The following is a 24,069-nucleotide window of genomic DNA, read 5'->3' as shown; positions in this document are numbered from 1 at the left end:
CCCTAGAGCTGTAAATTTATGTGTAACACAACATTGCAAACCAATGAAGAGAGAGCTAGAAGTGAAAGTCACCTCAAGTGGAACGCACTAAGTACTGATATTAGTTTTGCATTATTACTACATTTTCCATATATATATAAAAACATTCCAACTATACCATTTTGTTGTCTATGCCAGTGAGATTTAGACTAAGAAGAATTCTTGAATTAAAGATTTCAGTTATGGCAACAATAAACTCCCAGCTTTACATATGTATATAGAATCATAGAATCATTAAGGTTGGAAAGGATCTCTAAATCTTAGAGTAAAACTGCAAACCGAGCTTGGCCAAGCCCACCACTGAATCATGGCCCTAAGTGCCACTTCTACACTTCTTGTAAATACCTCCACGAATGGTAATTCAATCACTTCCCTGGGAATGTGTGTATAAATATTTATATGGTGTTTCCTTTTAGTGTCAGATCAAAATCTTCCATATAACACTTTGACTCCAGAAAATGCTGCATAGCAGCTATGGCATTATTTTTTTTTCTTGCAGTTGACATTAATTTACCAAATGTTCAAACTCCCCCTTAATCATGTACAGACTATTAAGAATTAGTGTTAAGTTAGACAGATTTCCTCATTCTCTTATCCTTGCTTCATCCAAATGCACCATCCTGCACCATCTTTCAGCCCCTGTGACTTTTGGGCCCTAGTAAACTCATCTACTTAGTTGTTTGATTAACACCTATTTCTGCAGTGGCCCTTGGGACAGAAGTTATACGTGCTCTTGTACACATATGCATTCAAATTTTCATATCAACCTATTAAGAGAATCACCTCTATATAATTTGCTGAACAATCACTATGATTCTCCAGTTCCATATGGGTAAAGTTGACGAATATTTTTTCATCCTCTGGCTGTCGGATAATGTAGACACATTGTCGGTTGTTGATGTAAGGGTTAGGCCAGAAAGGAGATGTGATAACCCCTTCACTCTCTGTGAAATTTCCTCCACAACTTGGTTCTGCTATAGCAAGAAAAAAAAAAAAAAGAGCTATTCATAAGTACAGTAACTCCTTTTGAGGCTGCCTCTGTACAATGACTGCAAATCAAAAAGAATTTCTTATTATTAAAGAGCAAGTGTTAATTACATCCATTCATGTGTTATCTCTAGCTCGAGAATGTCACAGACCGACCTTTAATCCTGAATATTTTACTTACCAGGAGATGTTGTATACACAATATGGAAGCCTTTATCAGTAATTGAGTCATCAGAGTGAAAGTGAATAAATGCATATGGACCAGTGGTTTGGAGTGGGGGTGGAGATCCAGTGCTACAGTATTTACCAAGGACAGGGTCTTGTGGAAGGAGACCATCTCGAATCTAGACAGAATGAGAGATCAACATTTAGGATTGTCATGTGTGTGCCAGTTGTGAACAGTACCAACCCTCCTTAAGTTATCTCTGTGGCCCCAGAGGTATTATGGATGGTGGGTGGAGGGAAAGCTCATAGGAAGTTTCCTCCAAACACAGAGGAACCAAGAAACAGATCCACCAGCATAGCTGTGGTGCTGCTGCCAGGAGTCATCAAGGGTTTTGTGAAAGAGAAAGAAAGTATCAAGAGATCTACTGTTGAATTGCTTTCTTGAAATCATGCTCTGCATTGGACACAACATGCTATTCCAAACTGACTTCTCATTTCCATGAGAAGGTATTGCTGAATTCTGTAAGCATTAGGTCACACTCAACAAAAAGCCCTCAGCTCATACATCAAGTGGTGGATGGCTGTGTGAGCCAGGATATGAATCTATTAGTCTTAGATCCCTTTCCTGAACAGTTTCCCGTAGGCTCATGAATTCTCTGTGGGTTGACATTTGACAAGGAGTTTGGAGACTGAACTTTGTACGAAAGTGAAAGTTTCCCATCAAGTATTCGGCCTGAATCCCATCCTTGTTGTCACAGGACTTCCACAGACTTCAGTGAAGCAGCTTCTCATCCCCTTTCTGTCCTATTGTCTCTGATTGTGCATGGATGGCTGGAATATGTAAATTAAAAAAAGCATTGCAACCCAGGAGGATTAAATTTTCAAACAGTCCCCTTCTGTACATAAAAAAGTTTTGAAATACCTCGTTTTGCAATAACATATCCACAAAATGTTGTCATCATTCACAATTACACTTTACCTCTAAATAGTCATAATTGCAGTTGTCATGGTGTTCCAGGCTCAGTGTGCCAAAAGCAAATGTGATGAGGAGGCCAGGACTGGTTGAGATGGTCCAGAAACAATTTCTGTTTACAGGATAGTTACCAGGATATCCTGGGGAGGTTATCGAGCCGTAAGTACCTGTCAGCTCACCACCACATTCTAACAGAAAGAGACATGGAACAACAGAGTATTTCTCACCACATGTTGGGTCAGAAGATGAACTGTCCTGTAGTGTCAAACCCACCTACAACTTTGAGGTCAGAATAAATTAAAAAACAAACACCAAGCCAAACAAACCAGCAAGCTTCTTCTTGCTTTAAATTTTGCAGTTAATTCTGCAATTTTAAAAGGAGAACTCCAAATATTTCCTGATTTGCCCAGTAAAAGATTCTTACCCAGTCATGATTAACATGCTTTAAGAAGAATAATCAGAAGCACTGTGTTTGGATAGGATTTACAAAATTAATCTGAATTTCTGTACTTTGTAAATAGTCTCAATTTTTTATCCTATCACAAGACTAGTTCCATTAAAAAGAAAAAAAAAGAAATAGCTAGTTTAATCTCATCTATACTGCTCTCTTTGCTTTTTTTCTGTTAGTGCTACTTTTTCCTCCAAAATATCTGCTTTCACTTTTCAGTACTCAAAGTATTAATTCAGTATTTGTCAATTAGTAATTATCGATCCAATAATGACAATTGAAAGAAAAAACCCACCAAAAATCATATTAAAAGCATTTCAAGAAATATTTCTAGAAAAAAGGAAATGGCATTTTTACTCTATGGTTCATTTAAGACACAACCCAATGCACTTTTTGCTTCTAGATAATACACAGAACACGGAAGTGACCTTAATGTTATGTGAGATGATTTGAAATTTATCTCTGGGAATGCATTGCCAGACCATCTGGAACAATCACCCAATTGCCATTATCAAGAATTCAGACAGAAATGTACAACAAATCACAGGAAAAACCCTCACACATTCTTTAAAATCCAGTTCCCTATAATCTATCATGTTTGGAACATTTAGGATGTTGTAAATTGTCAGTGGCAAACCAAACCATTAACTTGCTTGCTCGATGTACCAGATATTTCTGTGACAAAAGAGAACTGACTAAATGAATGCTATCCCCAGAAACACATGCTCATTGGGGGATTCCTCACAGGAAGTGTAAAGCAGCCCTAAAAAACAGCAGAAAGCTATTCATGCAGAGACCTAGAACTAGAGTTTGAAAGTATCTTCAAGTGATAAATATTTCAGGCTCACTCCCTTGAAAAATACTGTCCTTTTGCTTCTAATGTTTCCTAACCAAAGGAAATAAGGAATTCATTTTACTCCAAAGCCATAAAAATGCTTTGCATTTGATCAACTTACCAGGATCCAGAGATTCCCAATGAACAGTAACACCTCCAGTAATGGTGTGGTTTGAGTATAACCAGAAATACAGAGAGTTGTGGGAACTGAGAAGCTCTCTAGGACCTGGGAAGCCACAGTATTTTCCAAGAATGGGCATTGATGCTGAAGGACCATCATGGATTTGAAGGAATTCAGAGTTACACTGATTACTTGTCTCCAGTTGGAAGAATGGGAAAGTAACACGCAGAATCTAATAGAAGAGAGAAAACAAAATATCTCTTTTCTCCATTGCTGAGACACTATCTATGCAGAAACTTTATGGAGCTGATATGTGTGTCCATGCAACTGTGAGAATCTATGAGCTTTTATGTCATTTCCTGAAATGTTCCATGACAAAAAAGGATATCAAAGAATCTTAAGGGTCAAAAGGGAAGAGAGAAGATAGACAGACAGATAAGAATTTAGTCAGTAAAGTTTTCTGGAAAGAGCATCATTTCTATAAACTAATAATTGAGACCATTTGCCTGTGTGTGTTATATGTGCAAAATATCTATATGTGTAAATTTCAAGCCATGTGAAAAGCTTGAAACACAACATAAAATATCTTATTCCAGGTTTCCCTAGGCAGTTTTTTTCATTAGATAATTAGTATTTTTCACCCTTGCTATGTTTGAAAATGTTGTAATGGGAGTTAAAAGGCTCAATGATCTTGTTTTGTACAAATAAAATCAGTGTCTCTATAGCCCATTCTGGATACTTAGTGACATGCACAGCTTTAAGTTTCAGATTTTTCACTGATGTGCTGTAATATGCTCTGCTGAAGACAGTAGTGGCTCCCCAGCTTTAGGCTGAGGATATGTCACATACATATATATATATATGTATATATATATGTATGTACATATATATACATATATATATATATATATATATATATATATATATATATATGTATATATATGTACATACATATATATATACATATATATATATATATATATATATGTAATGCTGTATAAACCACTGTTAAGTACTGGTTTATAAAATGACTTAATTCATTCCAGAAAATGTCAAAAATATATCAAATATTTAGATCCCAGGTAAGAAATTTAATGCTAAATTATGGAGTAGCATATTTTGTAGCTGTTATTTATAACACAAGTGGAATTGTTAGTTGCAGATCAGAATATACATTTGTGTGCAACAGTTAAAAATCAATCTTTAAAAAAAAATCAGATGCTGTTATTACACAAAGGCATTGACAATATGAGTTAAGCATTCTACATTTCTGTACTCAGATATCAGAAACATGAAATTGTTTTGGGGTCGCAGAATCACAGAATAGTCTGAGCTGGAAGGGACCAAGAAGGATCATCAAGCCATGCTCATAAGTGAAGTGTTGGCCCACGTGGGGATCAAAGCCACAGCCTTGGTGTTGTCAGCACCAGGCTCTGACCAACTCACTCAGCTCAGGATCCACCTGAGGAGCCCATCAGAGCAGAGCTTTTCTCATGCATCCATTCACAGATCGCATTCTAAAGCAATGAAGAACATTGTACCTGGAATAGGTTAATAAACTATAACTCTCATCTGCTTAGGAAAGCTTGGAAAATCTAACCCAAGCAAATCCTTAGGCTAAGGAGCCTGAAGGGTTGTTAAGGATCTAAAATTTATTCTTTTGAAAAACTATTTATTCTGAGGGCATTGGATCATAGCATAGGAACACATGTAGCATGAAGATAGTCATGTTTGCTCTGATAAGCAATCAGAGATCCTACAGACTGAGGCTTTCTTTAACCTGAACTCTACTTTACCTTGTTGGGAGTAGTTTGAACAACCCAAACACAGCTGACCCCACTGCTGTACCACTGGCTGTTTGGGTTGTTGGGGTAATGGAAAGTCCCCGTCAAGCCTGAGAGGTATCCTCCACAAACTGCAAAAAGAGAGAGAAAATTAAACAGATTTTGTGCTATTACTCTACAGACTAAGCCAAAACCTAGCTTTTTTTTTGCATAGATTTTTCCTCTTAAACATTTAAAGCAATGTTGTTAAATACTTCTATGAAAGGATCTTTAGGACTTCCTCTCAAGTGGAATGACATCTCAGAAAAGCACAAATTCCCCAAAAGAAAAATAGTTCTTGGAAAAAGAGCAAAGAATGTCAGTTGGAACATGTGGATAGTGCCAAAAGATATTGATTCTGTCTCACGATAGTGTCCATAAAATGCTTTGCTTCCAGAAGGATACCTCCAGATTGAATCTCTCGATTTTTCCCCTTCAATGAAATAAAATTTTGCATTTTGAAGTTAACATGATGTAAGATTGTCTTTCTCAGAAGTGGTACATCATAGAAGTTATCCTCAGGAGGTTTTATTGTTCCATTTATTCTTTTTGCCCAGATTTCTTGGCCTGATAATCCCTCTCATGACACACCATGGTCTCTTCTCTCACTGAACCATTCAATGCATGGGAACTGAGAACCCCAGTTACAGAAAAATATGTAAAGCAGCCAAAATGCAAGGCATATACAGCTAGTGTGCACCAAGCACTTGTAGGCTAACATTGAACTGATTCTAAAGAAATAGCCAATTCTCACCAAACTATTTTGTTTCAAGAAGTGGTAAAAATAATATAATTTTATTTGAAATGTCTGTCTAAAATATCTCACCTTTTTTCAACCTGATTCAAAATGATCATGAAAGAAAATACATTATTTTTTCCTTCATTAAAAACTAAAAGAACAGGTGGTACAGTATGATTCCTTACTGCATATAATTTTTTCCCCCTGTGGACTTAATAATAAAATATTAATAATTAATCATAATAAAAAATACTAGTTAGATACTTCAGGAAAATAGAAAAAAAGCCTAAAATAGTTCTAAAAGATTTCACAGGGGATCAGTGGAAGTTTTACATACTGTATTACATTAAAATGTAATTTGCTTTCTTCTTAGCAGTCTAGAGTAAAAATGAGCCACTCTTGTCACAGGGACACTGGACTCACTGGAATGCTATCCTGAGCTTCTTTAATTAAAATTAATGGCAAAAAAGGTTGTCAAACAAACAGAAGAAATTATATTAGGAGGAAAAGGGAAAACCTTGCAGTCAGTATAAAACTGAGATTCCCCCATTTTCATGCCTAGCATTTCTTTCATTACATTTCTGTTTGAAAACCTTTTCTGGCTTTTCCTCTTGACTAACAACGTCAGGACCTTCCGGCTTCATAACAGTTAAAATAATATGCACAAAAGAGAAACATCAATATATTCTTTTGTTCTCCTTATACTGGATCCTCTTTCCCAACCAGCTTTCCAGACAACTTTTTCGGGAACAGAGATCTGATTTTAGGATGTCTGGCATCTAGCCAAGGCCAGTGGGCCTGCAGATCAGCTTGTTGCATTCCTACTGCTGAACAAAACAGCTGTAAACAAAGCTCATGGAAAACTCTGACATGGAGGGAATTTGGTTGGGACCTCTAATCTACCAAACACAGGGCTGTTTTTCACATCATAACTCAGTTGTTATTCACATGTCAATGCCATGCACCAAGCACCCACTGGCTGAAGCCTGCTGTCCCATTTCCCAGGGAAGGAGGGGGAGGCTCTGGCTGTACCTTGCTGGGCAGTCTGGCACTGCGGTCCTGTCCAGGCGCTGGTGCACTCGCAGGAGTAGCCATTGACCCCATCAGTGCAGGTGCCCCCATTCTGACACGGGTTGCTGATACATTCATCAATGTTCTCTGTACAATTAGGGCCTGTCCAGCCTGCATTACACAGGCAGAAATAGCCAGAGATCATTGCCTACGGATACAAAGAAATCAAATAAACAATGAGCATGAATATCTAATGAAATCAATGGAGTCAGGAGAAAGACTGAAGTTTACACTTATTTTGTGAGGAAATAATGGAGTAAAGAAATAAAATCTTGATGGTCACTAGTGAATACCAAAATAAGCATAAAGCCTAATTAGATTATCTCTTTGGGTTTTTAAGTTAGTTCTTAGCAGAGCTCTTTCAAATTACTTTCTTGAAGATCAAAATCTGAATGGCTAAAATCCCTTTTAGCCATTCAGAAAACTGTTTGATCATGCTAGAATCAAGTCAATCAAATTACCTAAACCTTATAAATAGCAAGGCAAGATAACTGGTTTATGAGTAATTTCTCTCAAGACCTTTCTCCAGGAAGTCTGTGCTGCAGTTATGTGCGCTGTTAACTTTCATTTTCATCCTGAGGAATGTTAAAGAGGAACAATTTCAGCACCTTTTCAGCTTTATTCCTTTTTCTGTATGTCTCTTTTCTATTTCCATTGTCACAACCTGTACTACTCCATATAATCAAGTCTTTCCATATCTGTAACTGGTTTAATTTCATATGTTCTCTTTCCTTATATCTCTTGTTTTATAGACACAATCCTTATATCTCTTGTTTTATAGACACAATGTATCAGCAATGGTCCCAGGTACGAGCTACAATCCCATCTCTGATGACATGCAATCAGTGTATTGCATTCTCTATTTGTTTTTCTGTTATCTATTCATGTCCTCTGTGTCCCAAAGAGATTTTCAGTATAATAGAAGAGGGTTTTGATGTGTATTTAGGGCTCTGAATATTATTTTAGAAGGTGTTTTCTGATCTGCATTGCCTGATACTTAATTACTTATTTCCTCTATCATGATGCTGGCCAAATATAGCTCTGCTGTTTCTCTATTTTATTAGATGCTTCTGTAGCCATATTACTTAAATATCTGTGTTATTATCTTCAGGTACTTTGTAGCCATGATTGCCCACTGTTGTATGTTAGAATATTTAGGGGAAGATGTCATACCTTTTAATAAACTGACTAAAATGAACTAAATAGTCAGAAAAAGTACATAAGATCTGGGCAAAACAAGCCCTATAAATAGGGCTATAAATCTTTAAATATGAGTGAAGACAGTATTCAGTAGATACCTACAGAATAGGGAGCAAGGAATGCTGGTCAGGAGTGGAGTGTGAGAGGACTGTCACAGTTCACACAGAAAATTGAAAAAGCAAGAGGTAATACACCATGGAATCGTAGAAACATTTAGCTTGGAAAAGAGCCTTAAGATCATCAAATCCAGTTATTAACCTAACATTGCCAAATCCATATTTTATGTCTCATTTTCTCTGTGCCTTCAGGGACAACCAAAGTGAGGACATCTGCAGCCTAATGGGGATAAATGGGAAAAAACTCTACTGGAATAAAAGAATTAGCATTTGTAAATATTTTGGCAAAATCACCATCCTAAATATCTTCCACAACAAAACCCCCAGGTCTGCAGCATGGACTTTCCAGGGCACAGCACACCTCACTCAGGAAGCCAAAAAAGCCTTCATAGGGTCCATGAGGATAAACTAAATGTTCACTGTGCATGAGAATGAATTCATCCCACCAATCAGTTTAGGTCAAAAAGACTTGGTTACCATCAGTGCAACCAATTCCTTTGAAACACCCTTTCCACATTCATATAAACAGCCTGAGACTCTAGGAGTGCTCTCACAAAATCAGACTAGGAACTCCTAACTAACTCTGCTGGATATTAACAGTCTGAAGGGCAGCAGAGGTACTGGTGCCTTTATCATGGGTAATTCTCCATGATCCAGGGTGGTAAATTACTTTCCTGTGCCACCAAGAACAGTTCTCTCCCATCAGCACAAGCATTCCATTGGTTAGTGTGGGCTACCAAACACAATTTCTCAGGCCATTAGTGCCAAGATTGCTACCTCTACTTCACACACAAGGAAATGGCTTATGTGCCCTGAAACTCACTTTGCTTTCCTCAGGTATATCCTTTGACCTTGCAGTCCCCACTGACTTTGCCTCATTCCCAGCAGTATGTGTGCACTCAGCCTTCAGCCTCAGCAAGGCTCCCTGGCTTGTTCTAACTGCACAGTGCTGTCACTGCGTGTGAGGAGCCCAGCACTTACCAGGCACTGCCCATTGGCACAGGGGTTTTGCAGCTGACAGATGTCACTGAGAGGAGAGCACCCATTCGGCCCATATCCACTTCCAGTGAACCCAGATGTGCAGGAACACAATGCCATGGGCCCTTGGGAGATAAGACATAGAACATAATACCAATGTCTGTAAATGTCCTTGACATTTTGAAGGAGAATCTTAATATTATTCTGAATTGATCTTTTGACACTTTCCTTGGTCAGTGCCCAGTTTGAACATGGAAATTATTTTTAGTGTTGTCTTGCTATGGGTACCTGAGAGCCCAAGGTCACCCTTGGTGGGGTAGTTGTAGGGTATTTTGTGGGAAGGGGAATATTAAAAGCAGCTCTATAATTGGAAAACTGCATCAAAGAGAAATGGTGAACATCTCTACAGTTTTAGCATAAAGTCTTCTTTTTGGCGGAGCCTAAATCTACTTCTGTCAGTGTTTGTGAAAAAGTCTGCTGGCTTTAGCTAACCTGCCTGTAAAATCATTTGCATGAGGCAAAGCTGACTATGGCAAAGGGGCTGCAATCTAGATATGTTTCTATAAAGTGGGTTTATCCTAACCAGGTCCTCCATGAGATATTATATTCACGCTGATATTACCTCACAGTCTTTAAGAAAACATCATACCTGGAGCTGAGGTACAAGTAGCCAAAGGATGGCACCCTCCATTATTTATTGAGCAGATATCAACCTGGGTACATGTTTGTCCATCTCCCTCATAACCTGTTCAGAGGTAAACCTCAGTTAGTCTGTAAAAAACCATTTTCTTTGAGAATTGACAGTAAAATAATCAACTGGTGAGCAAAATACTAATTCATGGTGTAAAATCATAGTCTTCTGCAGTTAAAAAGAAAGAATTGAGATAGCTGCTGAAGTAAAACCTGCATATTTATTGTGCCTCCTTCATTGCAGGCAGGGATGGATTCTGACTGTAAATAAATCCTTCCACAGTTGCAGAAAAAAAAAGATATATTAGTGTATTTTAAATGTAGGTAAAGTCAGTGAGGCCATAGAAGCCTGTGTCTCTCAGCTACCATGTGTTGCCCTCCCTACACATCTGCACCCAGTCAGCCCTAACCACATCCAGACTTTTTCCTCCTGCACACCAGAACAGCACTTGAATCTCAAACACAACACCCAGATCCTCTCAGGACGTTCAGGAGGACCAAAGCCCTGCAGCACAGCTCCTTATGGCCAGAGCTGACATCACCAAAACTTGTCTGAGGCCACATTTCCAGCATGGTGATATCCCTTCAGCACTCAGTAACTGGGAGTCTTCCCTACCTGCCATTTAAATAGCAATCAAAAAGCCAATTAGAAAGACTTTTTCCTGCTATATTTCTAGTATTGATCCCATACATTTCAGAAAGCATTTTAAATCATAAAGCATAGATTATAAAGACTTAAGTTGCAACTTCCACTGCTTGAGCTGTACTGCAGTGGAAACGCTGCCTCCTCAGACAGCATTCAGAGCGTGACAATTATCAAGGCTTTTTTACTGCAGACAATACAGTCTGTGATTTATGGCACACAGGATACTCCTTCAATTAATACAGACAATGAAATTACTACCATAATTATGCAATCCTTGTTTCCCTTTAATGATCTTGTAAAGGAGGTACTTCACCAAATCAAGGCTATAATACTGAAAACAGCTACCTAGTACAAGAGAAACCCATTTCAGAGGATCCTCTGTAGAGGCATACTCTATACAAAGTTCATTAATAGCTGAACTATTTGAAGCAATTTGAATATATTTGGACTCTGCATTCTGTATTACAGTATTGTGTATGTGATATTTCTATAAAACCAATTTTCAGCTTCTTAAATCTACACCAAAACAGGCTTGTATGTGTTGAATCTTCATCTTTTAAGCCTTTCCATAGTATTATCAGCAAGAAACCCATTTTACCTGGAGGACAGAGCCCACAGCGGAATGATCCAACTGTGTTGATGCATTGGACCATAGGTACAGTTGAGCAGCCTCCATTATTACTTGCACATTCATCAATGTCTTGGCAAGTGTAGCCATTTCCTTGCCAGCCTAAAAAGCAGCACAGAAAAGACATCAGAAAGAAAATGCCTGGCCTTTTTTGGTTTCCTCTTTCACCAAATCTTTTCATAGAATACAACTGAATTGCACTTCATTAGCACAAGGGTAGACCTGTCTCTCTCATAACTGATTAAAATTCATACCAGTCTGAAAATTAGGTTTCAAACACAACAGAGTGGAGATGAGTACAAGAATGTTTTATTTTAACTGTATTCTGGATATTTCAGATTCAAACACACTTTTACCTAAAGAGGGTGCAGTTCCAGTGAGGTGCATGTATACATACATTTTGCAGCAAAGCTTTATTGCAATTTCACTTAAATACTTTAAAAACTTTTCCTATAGACACCACCTGCCCAGCTCAGGAAGAGTAATCATAGGTTATATGGTCTGAGGGAACAATCAGATTTTTATATTGCCTTAGGGCAGGAAACATACAGACATAAAAGTACTGCAGACAAATTATGTGAAGGTGACAGGACATGATGGACATGAAGGTACCTGTGGACATGAGACCTATTTAGATGCTCAGTTTAGGATGAGATAAATCATGCATTAGACTCCACTGCCTGTGTTACCTATATAAAACACAACTTGCATTTATTCCCTAGAACACAGATCAAAGCATTTCATAGAGCTGCATCCTGTGTCTGTGCTTATGATACACGGGCAGTAGCACCTCTGCCACCCCATCCAACCTGAGAGCATGGAAGGACGAGATACCTGTGGGGCAGGGACCACATCTGTAGGAGCCTGGAGTGTTGTAGCACTGCACAGGTGGATCCTGTGAACATGGAGGATTGGAGAGGTTGCACTCATTTATATCAGCGCTGCAGGCAGGGCTGCCAGGAGGGGACATCCAGCCAGCATCACAGATACAGTGGTACTTGGGCTGCCACAGAAAACACCACAGTGCATGTTTAAGGCATTTGCAGTAGTCAAGAAAAAGGCAAGAGGAGTTAATTTCATAAAATTACTTTCAAACTATAACAAGAAAGCTTTCAGAGCATTACATGGCTTGTATGTTTTGTTTTGTAAGTTGCTTCAGTAGTTTTCCCAGTCTATTTCTTCCTCTGAATTTGCTTTTTCAGATTATGGAAGCAACTCAGGCTCATTCATTATGTTCATAAAAGACATCTGTAATTTACCCCAAAGCTCCCAGAGAAAAATAAGATTAATTATGAGCTCTACAAAACCATAATTAAAAGCCATCAACTTTCTTTTTAACCAGGGCAAAGAGATCATTGTAAGCAACCTGAAATCATCTTGGCTGTTTTCTTTTAATCAAATTATTCAGTAGTCTATGCAATGTGCAGCACTGACATTAAAATGCAAATACATGATTTCTTTTAGGAAAACAGTTTTCTCTCTAGTAAACTTTACTAATGGTCAGATTTCAGCATTTATCTAGCTTTGGTCCAATTAAAGTTAATGGGAGCTTTATTGTTGATTGTCACAGGAACAGACTGTTAAGCCAACACTGAACCCTTTTGAAAAGCTTTCTCAACAAAAAATGGGCAGAAAATAAGTGATGAATTTTGAAACTTCTAAAAATTAAGCAAAGAAATAATTTATAGCAAAGCTCAAAAAAAAAAGTGCTGTGACTGGAATGGTGCATGGGCATATAGGAGTATTAAGGAGCACAAGCTTGGCTGGGTGGTTTTGGAGGGCTGCTCTGAGTGGAAAGAGCCAAAGCTGGCATGGTCCATCTGTCCCTTTGGAGTGAACACCCTGTACCCAGATTCTCACCTAAATGGAATGAGCTGGCTTGCTCCAGAAGAGCACTCAAGTGTGTGCTAGCATCCATCCAGTGCAGATGCTTGGAAAGATTGGGCCTGGAGTCAGACCCACATCCAGCTGACACTGAGGAGCACCAAGGATGAGCAGCAGCCACACGGTCACCATGCAGCCCTGGCAGCTTCCAGGCCCCTGGCACTAATGTGTTACAAATGTGCCACTTTTCCCAGGAAAAATAAGATTCATGGTATTTGTCCTTCTCAGTCATTTAAGCAGTAAAATACTGTAGCAACTTAGAACTCCCAAAATAATGAACAGTAAGAATATTGTATTTCAAATAAGACTTCAGCTTATAAAAAAAATATTCCTAACTTGCTATGGACGTATTAGTAGATCTAATACTGTGACAAGTACCTCTAACAAGACATCAGACATTTCTGATTCTTTCTGCCACCCTTGGTACAACAGAGAGGCTGTTATGTTGTACAGTGGCCTTTCTTGTTGTTTTCAGCAGCAGTCCATGCTATGCAGTTTTGTCAAACTCAGCAGAATTTGCTGCTTATTCATGCTGTGCTGTGTGCTGAGTGCTGAGGTTTATACATTCTTCCTTACCCTGTTGGGCTGATCCCTTTCTTCATCCACGCAGAGGCCATGCTCACAGAGGCTCTCAGATCCTTCCTGGCAGTCATCAAATTTCAAGTCACAGTGACGCCCATAGGTTTCTGGAGTACAGGAGCAGCTAATAGTGAAAGTGGAAAGAAAAATCAACATTTTGTCTTTCTACCACTGTTAAAGATTGTTCATTTCCATTCTCCACTTTATGGGGTGTTCCTTACAAGATACATCTATTTACTTACTATGACAATCCTGCTAATAATCATGCAGAGAGGCAAATCTCCCGTTCAGCAGAGACTCAAGAACCATTTGAGACTCGTGTATATTCATGACTGTCTGGCCCTATGGAAAAATCTACCACCTTTTTTTACATTCATAAGCACAAATCCAGAAAAAAAGAAAAGTCTAACATAAGACTTAAATAGAATATGAGCATGGAAACCCCACTTCACTCAAAGAGCACCTAAACTTCCTTTTTCAGTCATGACCATCATATGATGCCATGTGCAGAAATGCCATGACTGGTACTTTCATCCCCACACCGCAACAATGGGCAGCTGCTGTCTCAGCAGCACCTCAGCTTTTAGGGATGTAGTGGGCAAGAGGTGGCATTTGGGGTTGGTGGGGTGGGAAGAACAAAGCAGTGGGTTGAAAGAAGGCATTCTACTGGGAGGATCTGGTTTGAAAGCTGCCACATGCATCACATTGTTATTTATAGGGCAGAGCTTAGCTACAACATTATACATATGTGGTGGAACTGAAACTGGGAACTTCTGAGCCGTCAGATAATGTTTCCCTTTTCACTGGCTCTTTATTTCCACATAGACAAAATGTGAGGCTCTGAAATACAGCTGAAAGAGATATAAATTCACAGAAAACCTCCTCTCAGATCACTATCTTCTCAATAAAATGACAGTGAGACTCTTATTTGCATTCAAGTTATGTGCTGCAATGTCTGCGGCTTGCAGAGACATATGGTAGGTATGCACCCTTCTTGGATTGCTTTTCAGCTGCCTAAGGAAAAGTGCTCTGTAAAAGCATTTGTCTGGAACTGAAATCAGGGTATTCTAGTGCAGCTGACCTGGACCTTGAAGCAATTTATATAAAATAAGCTGCTGCTGTCCCTTCCACCACGTCACATGCTCAGCTGAAATTGCAGTTTGATAAGTCAATTGCAGGTAACTAAAGAGTGCACCCAGGACAAGCAACCCACATGAACTTAGGCTTCAAAACCCCACAACAGCTTAATGCTTAACTGCAGTCTGCAGTGCAAGACAGCATGTTCATTATTGTAAGAGACAGCAAGCAGAACAGCACCTTCCCATCAGTGCAGCAGCTCAGCATGGGCAAGCACAGAGGCAGCAGGTCAGGGAACCAGATGACTTTTATACGTCTAAAGTACATTCAGAGCTTCATGTTCAACTTCAAAGGACACAGAAGGCAATCCAACTGTCTCCAAAGGAGGAGAACAATGGCACTGTCTCCTGTCTACTCTGGCAAAGATTAGTCTGCTACCCATCTGAAGTTTCTCAGAGAAGAGCTTCCAGAAGTAGGTCACACTCAAGGCACTTCAGCCAAATTGTGATGCACTGCTGCTTGGCACTGCTGTGGTTCCATCACATGAGCCATGGCATGTCGTGATGAGGCCTCTGTTATTTTGGTTGTGACACAGAAATCTGATAGACTTGGGGACTTTCACAGCCTTTGATCCAACTGATCCAGTGTCCCCTTGAAATTTTGATTGAGGAAGGTGTTTCTGGATACCTGCTTTTTTCCCTCGTATTTCAGCTTTCCTGAGTTACAGGAAAACCATGCAGATAAAGAAAATGAACAAAGGATGAAGACTGCATTATGCTCCATTTCATGGTACCTAATCCAGTACTTCCAATCACCTGGTATTATTTCTGCAGGCTATGGAAAGTCAGATATTACCCTTTTCTTTCTCTGCAGTCCACAATGGTGGACTATGCCAGAGCATTAGTAGGGTGACCCGGGCTGTTGAGTCCCAGAAATCTTAGCAGCAATGTCCTCCCAATTGCAGAAAAGAGATGTCATGCTCTGCCTGGGGATGGATTTAGCATTTGTGGAGCACTCAGAAGTAAGCCAATAAGGGACACTAAAGATAGTACAATGGACTTGGGAAGGGACTATGTAATAATCCTGAGTGTGTGATGTAAAAGCAGTAATATTAAGGTTTCAATGACTTATGAAGAGGTCTGAGTTCATTCCATGAAGCATTGATTCAGCAAATACCAAGGAGGGCAAGCAGTACACCAGGGAAGAACCTGGGGAATCATGACTGTATTAACACAATGACAACACTTGTGAGAACAGCAGAATTTAGTCACACACCTGTACTTCTCTGAGCACAATAGGAAACAAATAAAGGCAGATTGCTTTGTTGTTGTCTTGACAAATATCTGTTGCAGACAAGCTAGAAACATCCTTTAAAATAAAATTAAAGCTTACAGGAGGCATCACGCAGAAGTGACACCTCAGCACACTGTGTGTTAATGTTCAAGCATGAGGAGCACTACAGGAGAACTTCCTTTGTTTAAGGTTCCTCCAAGAACTGACAAAGCACTATAAGCCAGTGTTACATCAAGCAAATATTTGTGGGGGCTAAGATTTCTATGCTGAAGCAGGAGACAGAATACTTTGCAGAAAGCTGAGGCGTGCTCTCCAGCGTGCGTGTTCCCATTGCACAGGGGAGCTTTGTATTATATGTGAGAGTTATTTATTTGGCAGATTTGACATTTTGGAGAATGAGACACAAAATGTTCAGGCTGGCTTGCCCTGTAAGCAAGAACATGTTTCCTAAGGAGCTGGGCACAGCCAGAGAAGAATATGCTCCAGAGGCCTCGTGTGTGGGGCCCAGCAGAGAGGCAGCCCAGGCACCCCCTTGGTTGCAGACAGCATTTCTCCTCCCTTTCTGCCTGGCAGCACTGTGCATTCCTTGCTCTGCTGCTGTCTCAGCAGTGCCTTTGTTTTTGGGGGGGATGAAGGCATTTCACAAAACTGTTTCTGATTTTCAGAATATTCTGAGTAGGAAAGGACCCACAGGGATCATCCAGTCCAAGCCTTAGTGAATGGGCTGCATGGGGATTGCACCCATTATCTTGATGTTATTAGCACCCTGCTCTGACCAAACGAGCATGCTGGGAACACCAGTGATCAAGGGTGATCACCTCCTTCATCTCCCTTTGATCTCAAGGGGTGGGTGATAGCAGAGGGATGGTAACATGGCTGTACTCTGTGGGCATGTTGGTGAGTGCTGGTCACAGCCCAGCATGGGCCTCTCACGGTCCCAGCTACACCCCATGGTGCAGGAAATTTCCATTAAAGCAGCTGCCCCTACAACAGGGGGCTGGGCCACTGGAGCCAGTCCTCAGTTTGCAGCCTTCCCCCCAGCATGGCTGTGTGATGGATCTGGCTCCTGCTGCTCCTCTTGTGTCACAGCAGGCAATGGCTGTGGAGGCCTTTCTGCGTCTGCAGTGGGCTCAGTGTACAGTGCAGTAAGGATTTTATCTGTTCCCAGACTGCAAAGAATTATAGTGCACAGATATTAAACAGACTTAATTCTAGAACTTGTGCTGCAGACATGATATGGGGTACAAAACCAGCAGAGTATTCTACACGGGATATTTGTGTCTAGTTTTGAGAAGTTACCTGTAGCTGCCTGGCGTGTTCACACAAGTGGCTCCATTCTGGCAGCCTAATGCTGTTCCAGCAAAAATCTGGCATTCATTAACATCCACTGCGCACAGGGAGCCCTAAGATGAAATGGAAAACCAGTTTATTTTCCAAATAACTGAGAAATGAAGCAAACCATGGACCCAATGTTTAATATAGTTTTCAAAGATATACAAACCATGGGCTGTTATCAACACGGATTCTCTTATGAAACACAATAACAAAAGTTTATTTTTCAGCTGTGTTTCTGTGACCCTTGCTATCAGTCAGATGGGGATAAAATATCTCAAATGTAGAAAGCATATGAACAGCACATTTTTGTCAACCCCTCACTTTCCAACTAGAAAAAGACTCAGAAAATTTTCTTATAAACTGTTTCTATCAGGAAAGCCCATAAATTTTGACCCAAGTCTTGCTGGGAAAACTTTTAAGTTTAAATCCTTTGAGGAGACAATATAACATTCCCATCTCTGGTGCACATAATAGCACCATTAAAGCATTTCCTAGTAAAAAGTCTCTGGATTTAAAAAATCCAGAATGGCACTGATTACTTACACCCCCAGTTTGTCTTACTTGTTTAAGACTGAATAACTACCCATCCCTTCCCCCAGCCTCTCTCTAGCCTTGTGTAAGGTCAACAGCAAGGCATGCAGTTCAGTTCAGTGCTCAGCAAAAACCAGACTAATTCTCTGCTGTGGGAACTGCCAAGAATCACTGACTTCATGGGCCACTGCCTGCATGTAACAGTGCAGGGTCTGGCCCAATGCTTTGGGCTTCTTTTGTTACACATATATGTTGATATTGTTGAGAAGCAAACAACCAATGAGTGACACTGCTGCTCTGCTTTCAGTGTTGCTCACTCTACCCTGAACAAACCGAAATGCTGTGTTGCATGGCAATCACCCTGAGCTAGATGCAGCCTTACAGATGAAATACACACTCTGTAGTTGAGGAGGGTAAAAACTCACCTGCCAGTTGCTGGGACAGAGGCAAAAGAAGCCATCCAATGAGTTTACACAGGTCCCTGAGTTCTTACAGGGGTTACTACTGCAGGCTCTCCTCTGGATGTCCTGAAATGCCAGAAAAGAGCAGAAAATGAGGTTTCTGCTTAGCTCATGTTCCATTAGCATTTATTTTCAAGACAAACCTTCTTTTTTCTCTTCCCCCAAATTCTTTCTTTAACTGCCCTCCATTTGTTTTCAGCAAGGCTGATTTGTAAAGTTTTGAGCTATTTTGCTTATCCCTGTACAAAATAATGTTGCTGTGATTGCTCATGCACAGAATGGCCAAGCACTAGGATGAGAAAAACCTGTAAAAATTAAATATTAATAGAGACTGTTCTTCAGCAGCAGACTGGGAGTCTAGATGGAAGGTTATCTTGTCTTTTTGATTCCATGGGTATCTAATCTGACAATTGCTTTTACTGGCACCTGACGGTGAGGCTTGTCACAAGCTCACTGGAGAAGCAGGCGACAGCTGAAACTTAGTTAGTTCCAGTACAATAAAAATCCAGTTTGAGTTTCTGGTCTTTATCTTGACAGACCAGTGAAGGGAAAGTTTACTTCTCCTTGGTATCAGCTTGTTGCTCTTGAATGTACAAGAGAATGTTTTTCTGTTAAGAAATGCAGTCTCCTACACAGTTTATATTTTGTAAGAAGGCATATCACCTCCTCCACAAATCTTGGTGCTTTTTTTTACCTTCTGTTACCAAAAAAAGTTTTCCTGAGGAATGCATGAGAAGAAAGAAATCATTTAGCTGTTTAATCATTGAAACCTCACTTTATTCACTTGGGGCTGAGATTTTCTTTCTGATCTCTAGTTTGCTTCCCATTTACTTACCTGCTGAAAGCTTTGAAGTTTGTTATCGAGACTCAGGATCTGCAAAAGAAATGTGAATTACATTGTGCTTAGTATGAGACTGACCACAGAGGTACTTGCTAGACACTGGTAAACTCACAAAATACTTTTCTCTGAAAAAAGAGAATAACTGGTACGTGAAACCAGGTGACAGATCCAAATGAGGCCCCATTCACTGAGATTTTGGTGGGTTTGGCTGTTCAGAAAATGACAGCTTAAATATGTCCCAGCTTGGATCCACAAGGCAAGACTCTGTCTTGCAAAGATTTATTCAGGTGCTGAAAATCAAGAATGTGAATATTTCTGTGGGAATGCTCTGGTCCTCACATGTGTGACAAGGACAGAGGTCTGGGACAGAGCACTGAAAGCCAGGAAAAGATCTCCACATCTCAGTGGGTTATAACCACAAACAGCAAACTGACTCTGAATCAGAGAATGTGATGGATTCATACTAGCCCAATTTCCCTAGAGGAAGGTCTCTTACACTCTAAAAATATTTTCCTATAAGGAACTTGTGGAAACACTGTAACAAAAGACACTTAAATCAGGCAATCTTTTAAAATTTTTTTCATGGAAAAAAAAGAATTCAGGATTAGGGAAATGACAAAACTATTGTGCTGGTCTTATCTTTCCACTGCAAACCCCTATAGCCCAATTTATCTATGGAATGGGATGTCTGTGTAGCAACTATGAAAACATATATGGTTAATTTCCAGAATTTATTCACAAATATTAGAGGACATAGTCAATACAGATGCTGACAATGAACAAAGAAGAATCACAGTAACTGGAAATTTTGGGGAGATTTACAGAAATATTTCAATTGTCTACATAGCTACTGAATAAGTATCTCAAAATTAAACACTCCAGGCTGATATTAAATAGGGACTCTGCTCCAGTTCCCTAAACAGGGTGCAGAAATACTAAAATGAAACAGATTGTTTAATATTAGTGTGAGGAATAGAAATGTGGGAATGCTGGAGGAGTATAACATGAAGGTTTGGCTCACCTTGGAGGTCAGCAGAGTAATCTGCTGGGATACATTCTGCAAAACACCACTGCCTTTTTTAAGTTCTTGAATCTCTGTGCTACTCTCTCTAACCTAAAGTTAAACAACAGAGATAATGTGAAACAAACTTTGACTTTTCAAAGCTTAGGAAAGTTTAGTCCTTGCATAACTTTACTATTATAAAGTCTACTTAAATACAGAGAGCTCTTATACATACACAATTTAATCTTTTCATTATCTTTTGTGATGACATGATTACAAGTCTGCAATGGTTTACTTTCATATTAGACTGCAGATATAGATAATATAAAATAAAATACAGAACACATAAAACACTTGTAAAAACAATTTAACCATTATTATGTAGAACTGAAAATGAAAATATATTAAGAGAAAATATATATAAGATAACTATATCACCTGACTAAAAAGTTCTGTAAGGTCTTCTTCATTAATTTTTACTTTCCCCAGTGGTCCAGTTCTAAATTCAATATTTTTGCTGGAGCCAGCATAGAACACTAAATTACCCTGCTCGGAGGATAAACGAGGCCTGTTGTGTATTGGGAAAAAAAATAAAAATTAGTCACACATATCTGCCAAAGAGTAAGTAAAATAGAGCTGTAGTAAAGCCACTCTGCCCCCATTACCAGCACTTACAGGCCACATCCCAACAAATGCATTTGCAAGCAATGGTACTTACTGCTCATCATAAGTGGCTCTTTTCTGCCTCTTGTTTTCATGGTGGTTTGGGTCACAGCTCAATCCAGTAAGCAATAGCAGCACAACCACAAGCTGAGGAGCAGCAGGAGCCCAAGGCATTGCTCTCCTCCAGCCCTCCTGAGCTTGAAGTGAAACCTCAGTGCTAGACTGGGCTGTTGTGAGCCCAGGTGCCCTTTGCTCTCACACAGCTCCTGGTTCACAAGGTGCCCATTCTGCTGCCTTGTCTTGCAAGGGTGAACTTTATCTCAGACACCTTAATTAAAGATTGACAACATGCAAATCCCCTAGACATTAAATGCATGTTTCTCCTTTTGTCTTTTGGGTTCAGGAGCTTTGAGAGATCATTAAATGGAATCTGCCTGTATTTTATCACTATGTCTTTGCCCTTTGTACAGCTGAGCACCCCTGTGTCCCTGAGCACCTTGTAATCTGCAGAAAGTGCTCTCCCACGTGCTGCATCACAAGAGCGAAGGAAAGATTATTTGGCAGCACTAAAGGACCTAAATCGTTACCAAAAAAATCCCCTACCCCAAATGTAAAACCCATAGTGGCTGGCAAGGAATATTTGTATTGAAAGAGAAGGTTCCAGTCAGTAATTTACTGGGCAGATGACACAAACAAGTCAGCAGTACTGAGCAGCACGCCATGGATTACAACAGCAAAGTACAATTTTAACCGAATACGGCTGCTCTGACTCAAGGGTGACTCAGTCCCCAGATGCTGAGGCTCAGGCTGCTGCTGCTGAAAGCCATGAGACATTCCGTGTCCCATGTCCCCTCTGCTTTTGCCAGTCTCCATATTTCCCTTACACAAGACTTTGCTGTGCTTTGTTCTTCCTGCTTAGAGGAGCTCTCTGTGTGTTTTCTTTCCTCATGCTAGGAGCTTCCTGACATCCAGGTCCACCACTATTGGTTTTGATTTTCGTTTTTGCTTAGTAGACATCTTATTCAGGTTGCTCACATTTCAAAACTCTACTAAGAGTAGCAAAAGTTGTAGCTGCTCTTGCTTGTAGGTAACACCAGCATCCTTTAAGCACCAGACCTTCCTGGAAGCCACGGAGCTCCTGCACTTCCTAACCCTACCCAGTCTTTCTTTCTGCTCCAGTTTGTACTTGTCACCTACAGATATCCCACAGATATGTGGAACCTTCCCTGGAGCTGGGGGCTTGAATGAACTCTACAGCTTTCACAGATGGAAGCATTATGAGCTCAAAACAACCTGGGAAGAAATTGAATGCAGTGACAAAAAATACTAATGTCATCTCAAAAAGAGACAGATGCACACTGAGGACATGGATGTGAAATCAGGACAGCTAATATTTGTGGGGCTGCCACAGATCACCTGATCTTCACTGTGAATACCATAATGTCTTAGGCTGTATCAGCTGTGTATCCCACCATTTTCCCAAAAACTAGATTTGCATTATATTTTATTTTCAGTGTTATCATGAACTTACCTTGGAATTCAGAGCAGCACCAGCCTGCTGACCACGTTCCCTGTGCTCCCACTGGCTGTGAGGGAGGTAACCCAACAGTCACTGCTGCTGCTGAGGGACCTGGAAGGGCAGCAGTGAAGCTCCTCCTGAGCCCATCCCATGTGCCTACTGGTGAGGAAGGACAAGGACAGCTCTGGGTATATTCACCTGCTCTGCAGCAGGGAGTCTATCAGCTGTTCCTGCCAGAACAGAGAAACATAAGGAAAATTTTCCATGTGATGTCCTTTACCAACATGAGGGACAATATTTCCATAAAAATACAGAATTGTGTTGTAGGACATATGACTGCTCCATTCAATCCACATGAGTGAGCTATGTTTTTATATATCAACTGAGAATCTGTCCCTCCACAGTTTTTATATTTACTATTATGCTTTTTGCTCTGGAACCTCTGGGCAGGAATAGGACAGCATGGACAAATTATCAATATTTCTGTCTAGTTGATCAGACACCTTCTGCCTCTGGGTATCCCGGCACTGTCCATTAAACTGCTGCTCATTAACATTCTTCCTGTTGATTTTGAAGTCTGTCTGGTGGGGATTTTTTCTCTTTTTGTTTTGATTTTCCTTTTGGTTTAACAGTTTACTGAGTTTGTGTAGCTGTCAGTTGGATGTCAACTTGAATAAACTCCGGGCCAACTACACCCACACTCCATAGCAGGCTGGCTGAATGTCTGTGTACTCCAGGAACTTAATTTCACAAAGTCCATTGTATGCTTACAGCTTCCATCCTGGCCTTTGGCTGTGGCCCACAAAATCCTTCCTTTCCCCTCTGCATTTCTTTTGCATGCTGAGTGTGCACTGCCCCTCTCTGCTGCCTGTCAGCCTTCAATTCAGGCTTCCCTTTCCAACTAATTAAATCCAATAAACCAATAATCAGTGAGCAATAAACCATTAAGGATGAAGACAAGGCTGGTAATGCAAGGAACAAGAAGAAATTCACCTTCTCTTCCGGCAGGCTTTATAGCTTAGAAAATGGTTGGCCTGAGGACCAGCTGATTTTGACTATGCACTGATTATAGGATGGAAAGAGAGGGTTGGACACCCACCTATTTGCATGACACACTATTTTCCATTTCATTAGACCTTCCAGATTTTAGTTAATTTAGTCTTTATTCCTAGTGAATGCACCTCAGGCTGGCCAAATTGAGAAATCTATAAACCTTCTTAAGGACAGAAGTAGGTCCACACCTTCTAATTTTACTGTAATATATTGAATTGAGACATAATTTTTGGAGGAACATAATGGAAAACATACAAATTTCTGGCACAAGAATAGGGGCTGTTCTTTCTAACCAGAAGAGCTGGCATGAACCTCTCCTCCTGGGACAGGTCATTCATTACCTCCCTAAGATGAAGGCTCAGAAAAACAGC

General features: G+C 40.1%; 1 protein-coding gene across 1 annotated transcript in view; it reads right to left on the bottom strand.

Annotated features, from left to right (window-relative positions):
• CUBN (cubilin) overlaps positions 1–21,300 on the bottom strand; it is a 144,508-nt gene extending 123,208 nt beyond the window's left edge. Inside the window, exons 1-17 of the mRNA XM_036406448.1 lie at positions 21,182–21,300; positions 20,902–21,031; positions 20,482–20,574; positions 19,455–19,493; positions 18,584–18,685; positions 17,592–17,695; positions 13,920–14,046; positions 12,294–12,462; positions 11,430–11,561; positions 10,145–10,240; positions 9,499–9,620; positions 7,163–7,349; positions 5,365–5,483; positions 3,569–3,800; positions 2,171–2,352; positions 1,208–1,370; positions 823–1,013 (exon numbers count right to left, since the gene is read on the bottom strand). Of these exons, the coding sequence (XP_036262341.1) occupies positions 823–1,013; positions 1,208–1,370; positions 2,171–2,352; positions 3,569–3,800; positions 5,365–5,483; positions 7,163–7,349; positions 9,499–9,620; positions 10,145–10,240; positions 11,430–11,561; positions 12,294–12,462; positions 13,920–14,046; positions 17,592–17,695; positions 18,584–18,685; positions 19,455–19,493; positions 20,482–20,574; positions 20,902–21,031; positions 21,182–21,300 (2,307 nt within the window). The remainder of the gene's footprint in view (positions 1–822; positions 1,014–1,207; positions 1,371–2,170; positions 2,353–3,568; positions 3,801–5,364; positions 5,484–7,162; positions 7,350–9,498; positions 9,621–10,144; positions 10,241–11,429; positions 11,562–12,293; positions 12,463–13,919; positions 14,047–17,591; positions 17,696–18,583; positions 18,686–19,454; positions 19,494–20,481; positions 20,575–20,901; positions 21,032–21,181) is intronic.
• Between the last annotated feature and the right edge of the window lie 2,769 nt (positions 21,301–24,069).

The sequence above is a fragment of the Molothrus ater genome, chromosome 1, assembly GCF_012460135.2.
Source record: "Molothrus ater isolate BHLD 08-10-18 breed brown headed cowbird chromosome 1, BPBGC_Mater_1.1, whole genome shotgun sequence".
Taxonomy (NCBI): Eukaryota; Metazoa; Chordata; class Aves; order Passeriformes; family Icteridae; genus Molothrus; species Molothrus ater.
Note: the sequence above shows the minus strand (reverse complement) of the source record. Positions and strands in the feature narration are given on the sequence as shown.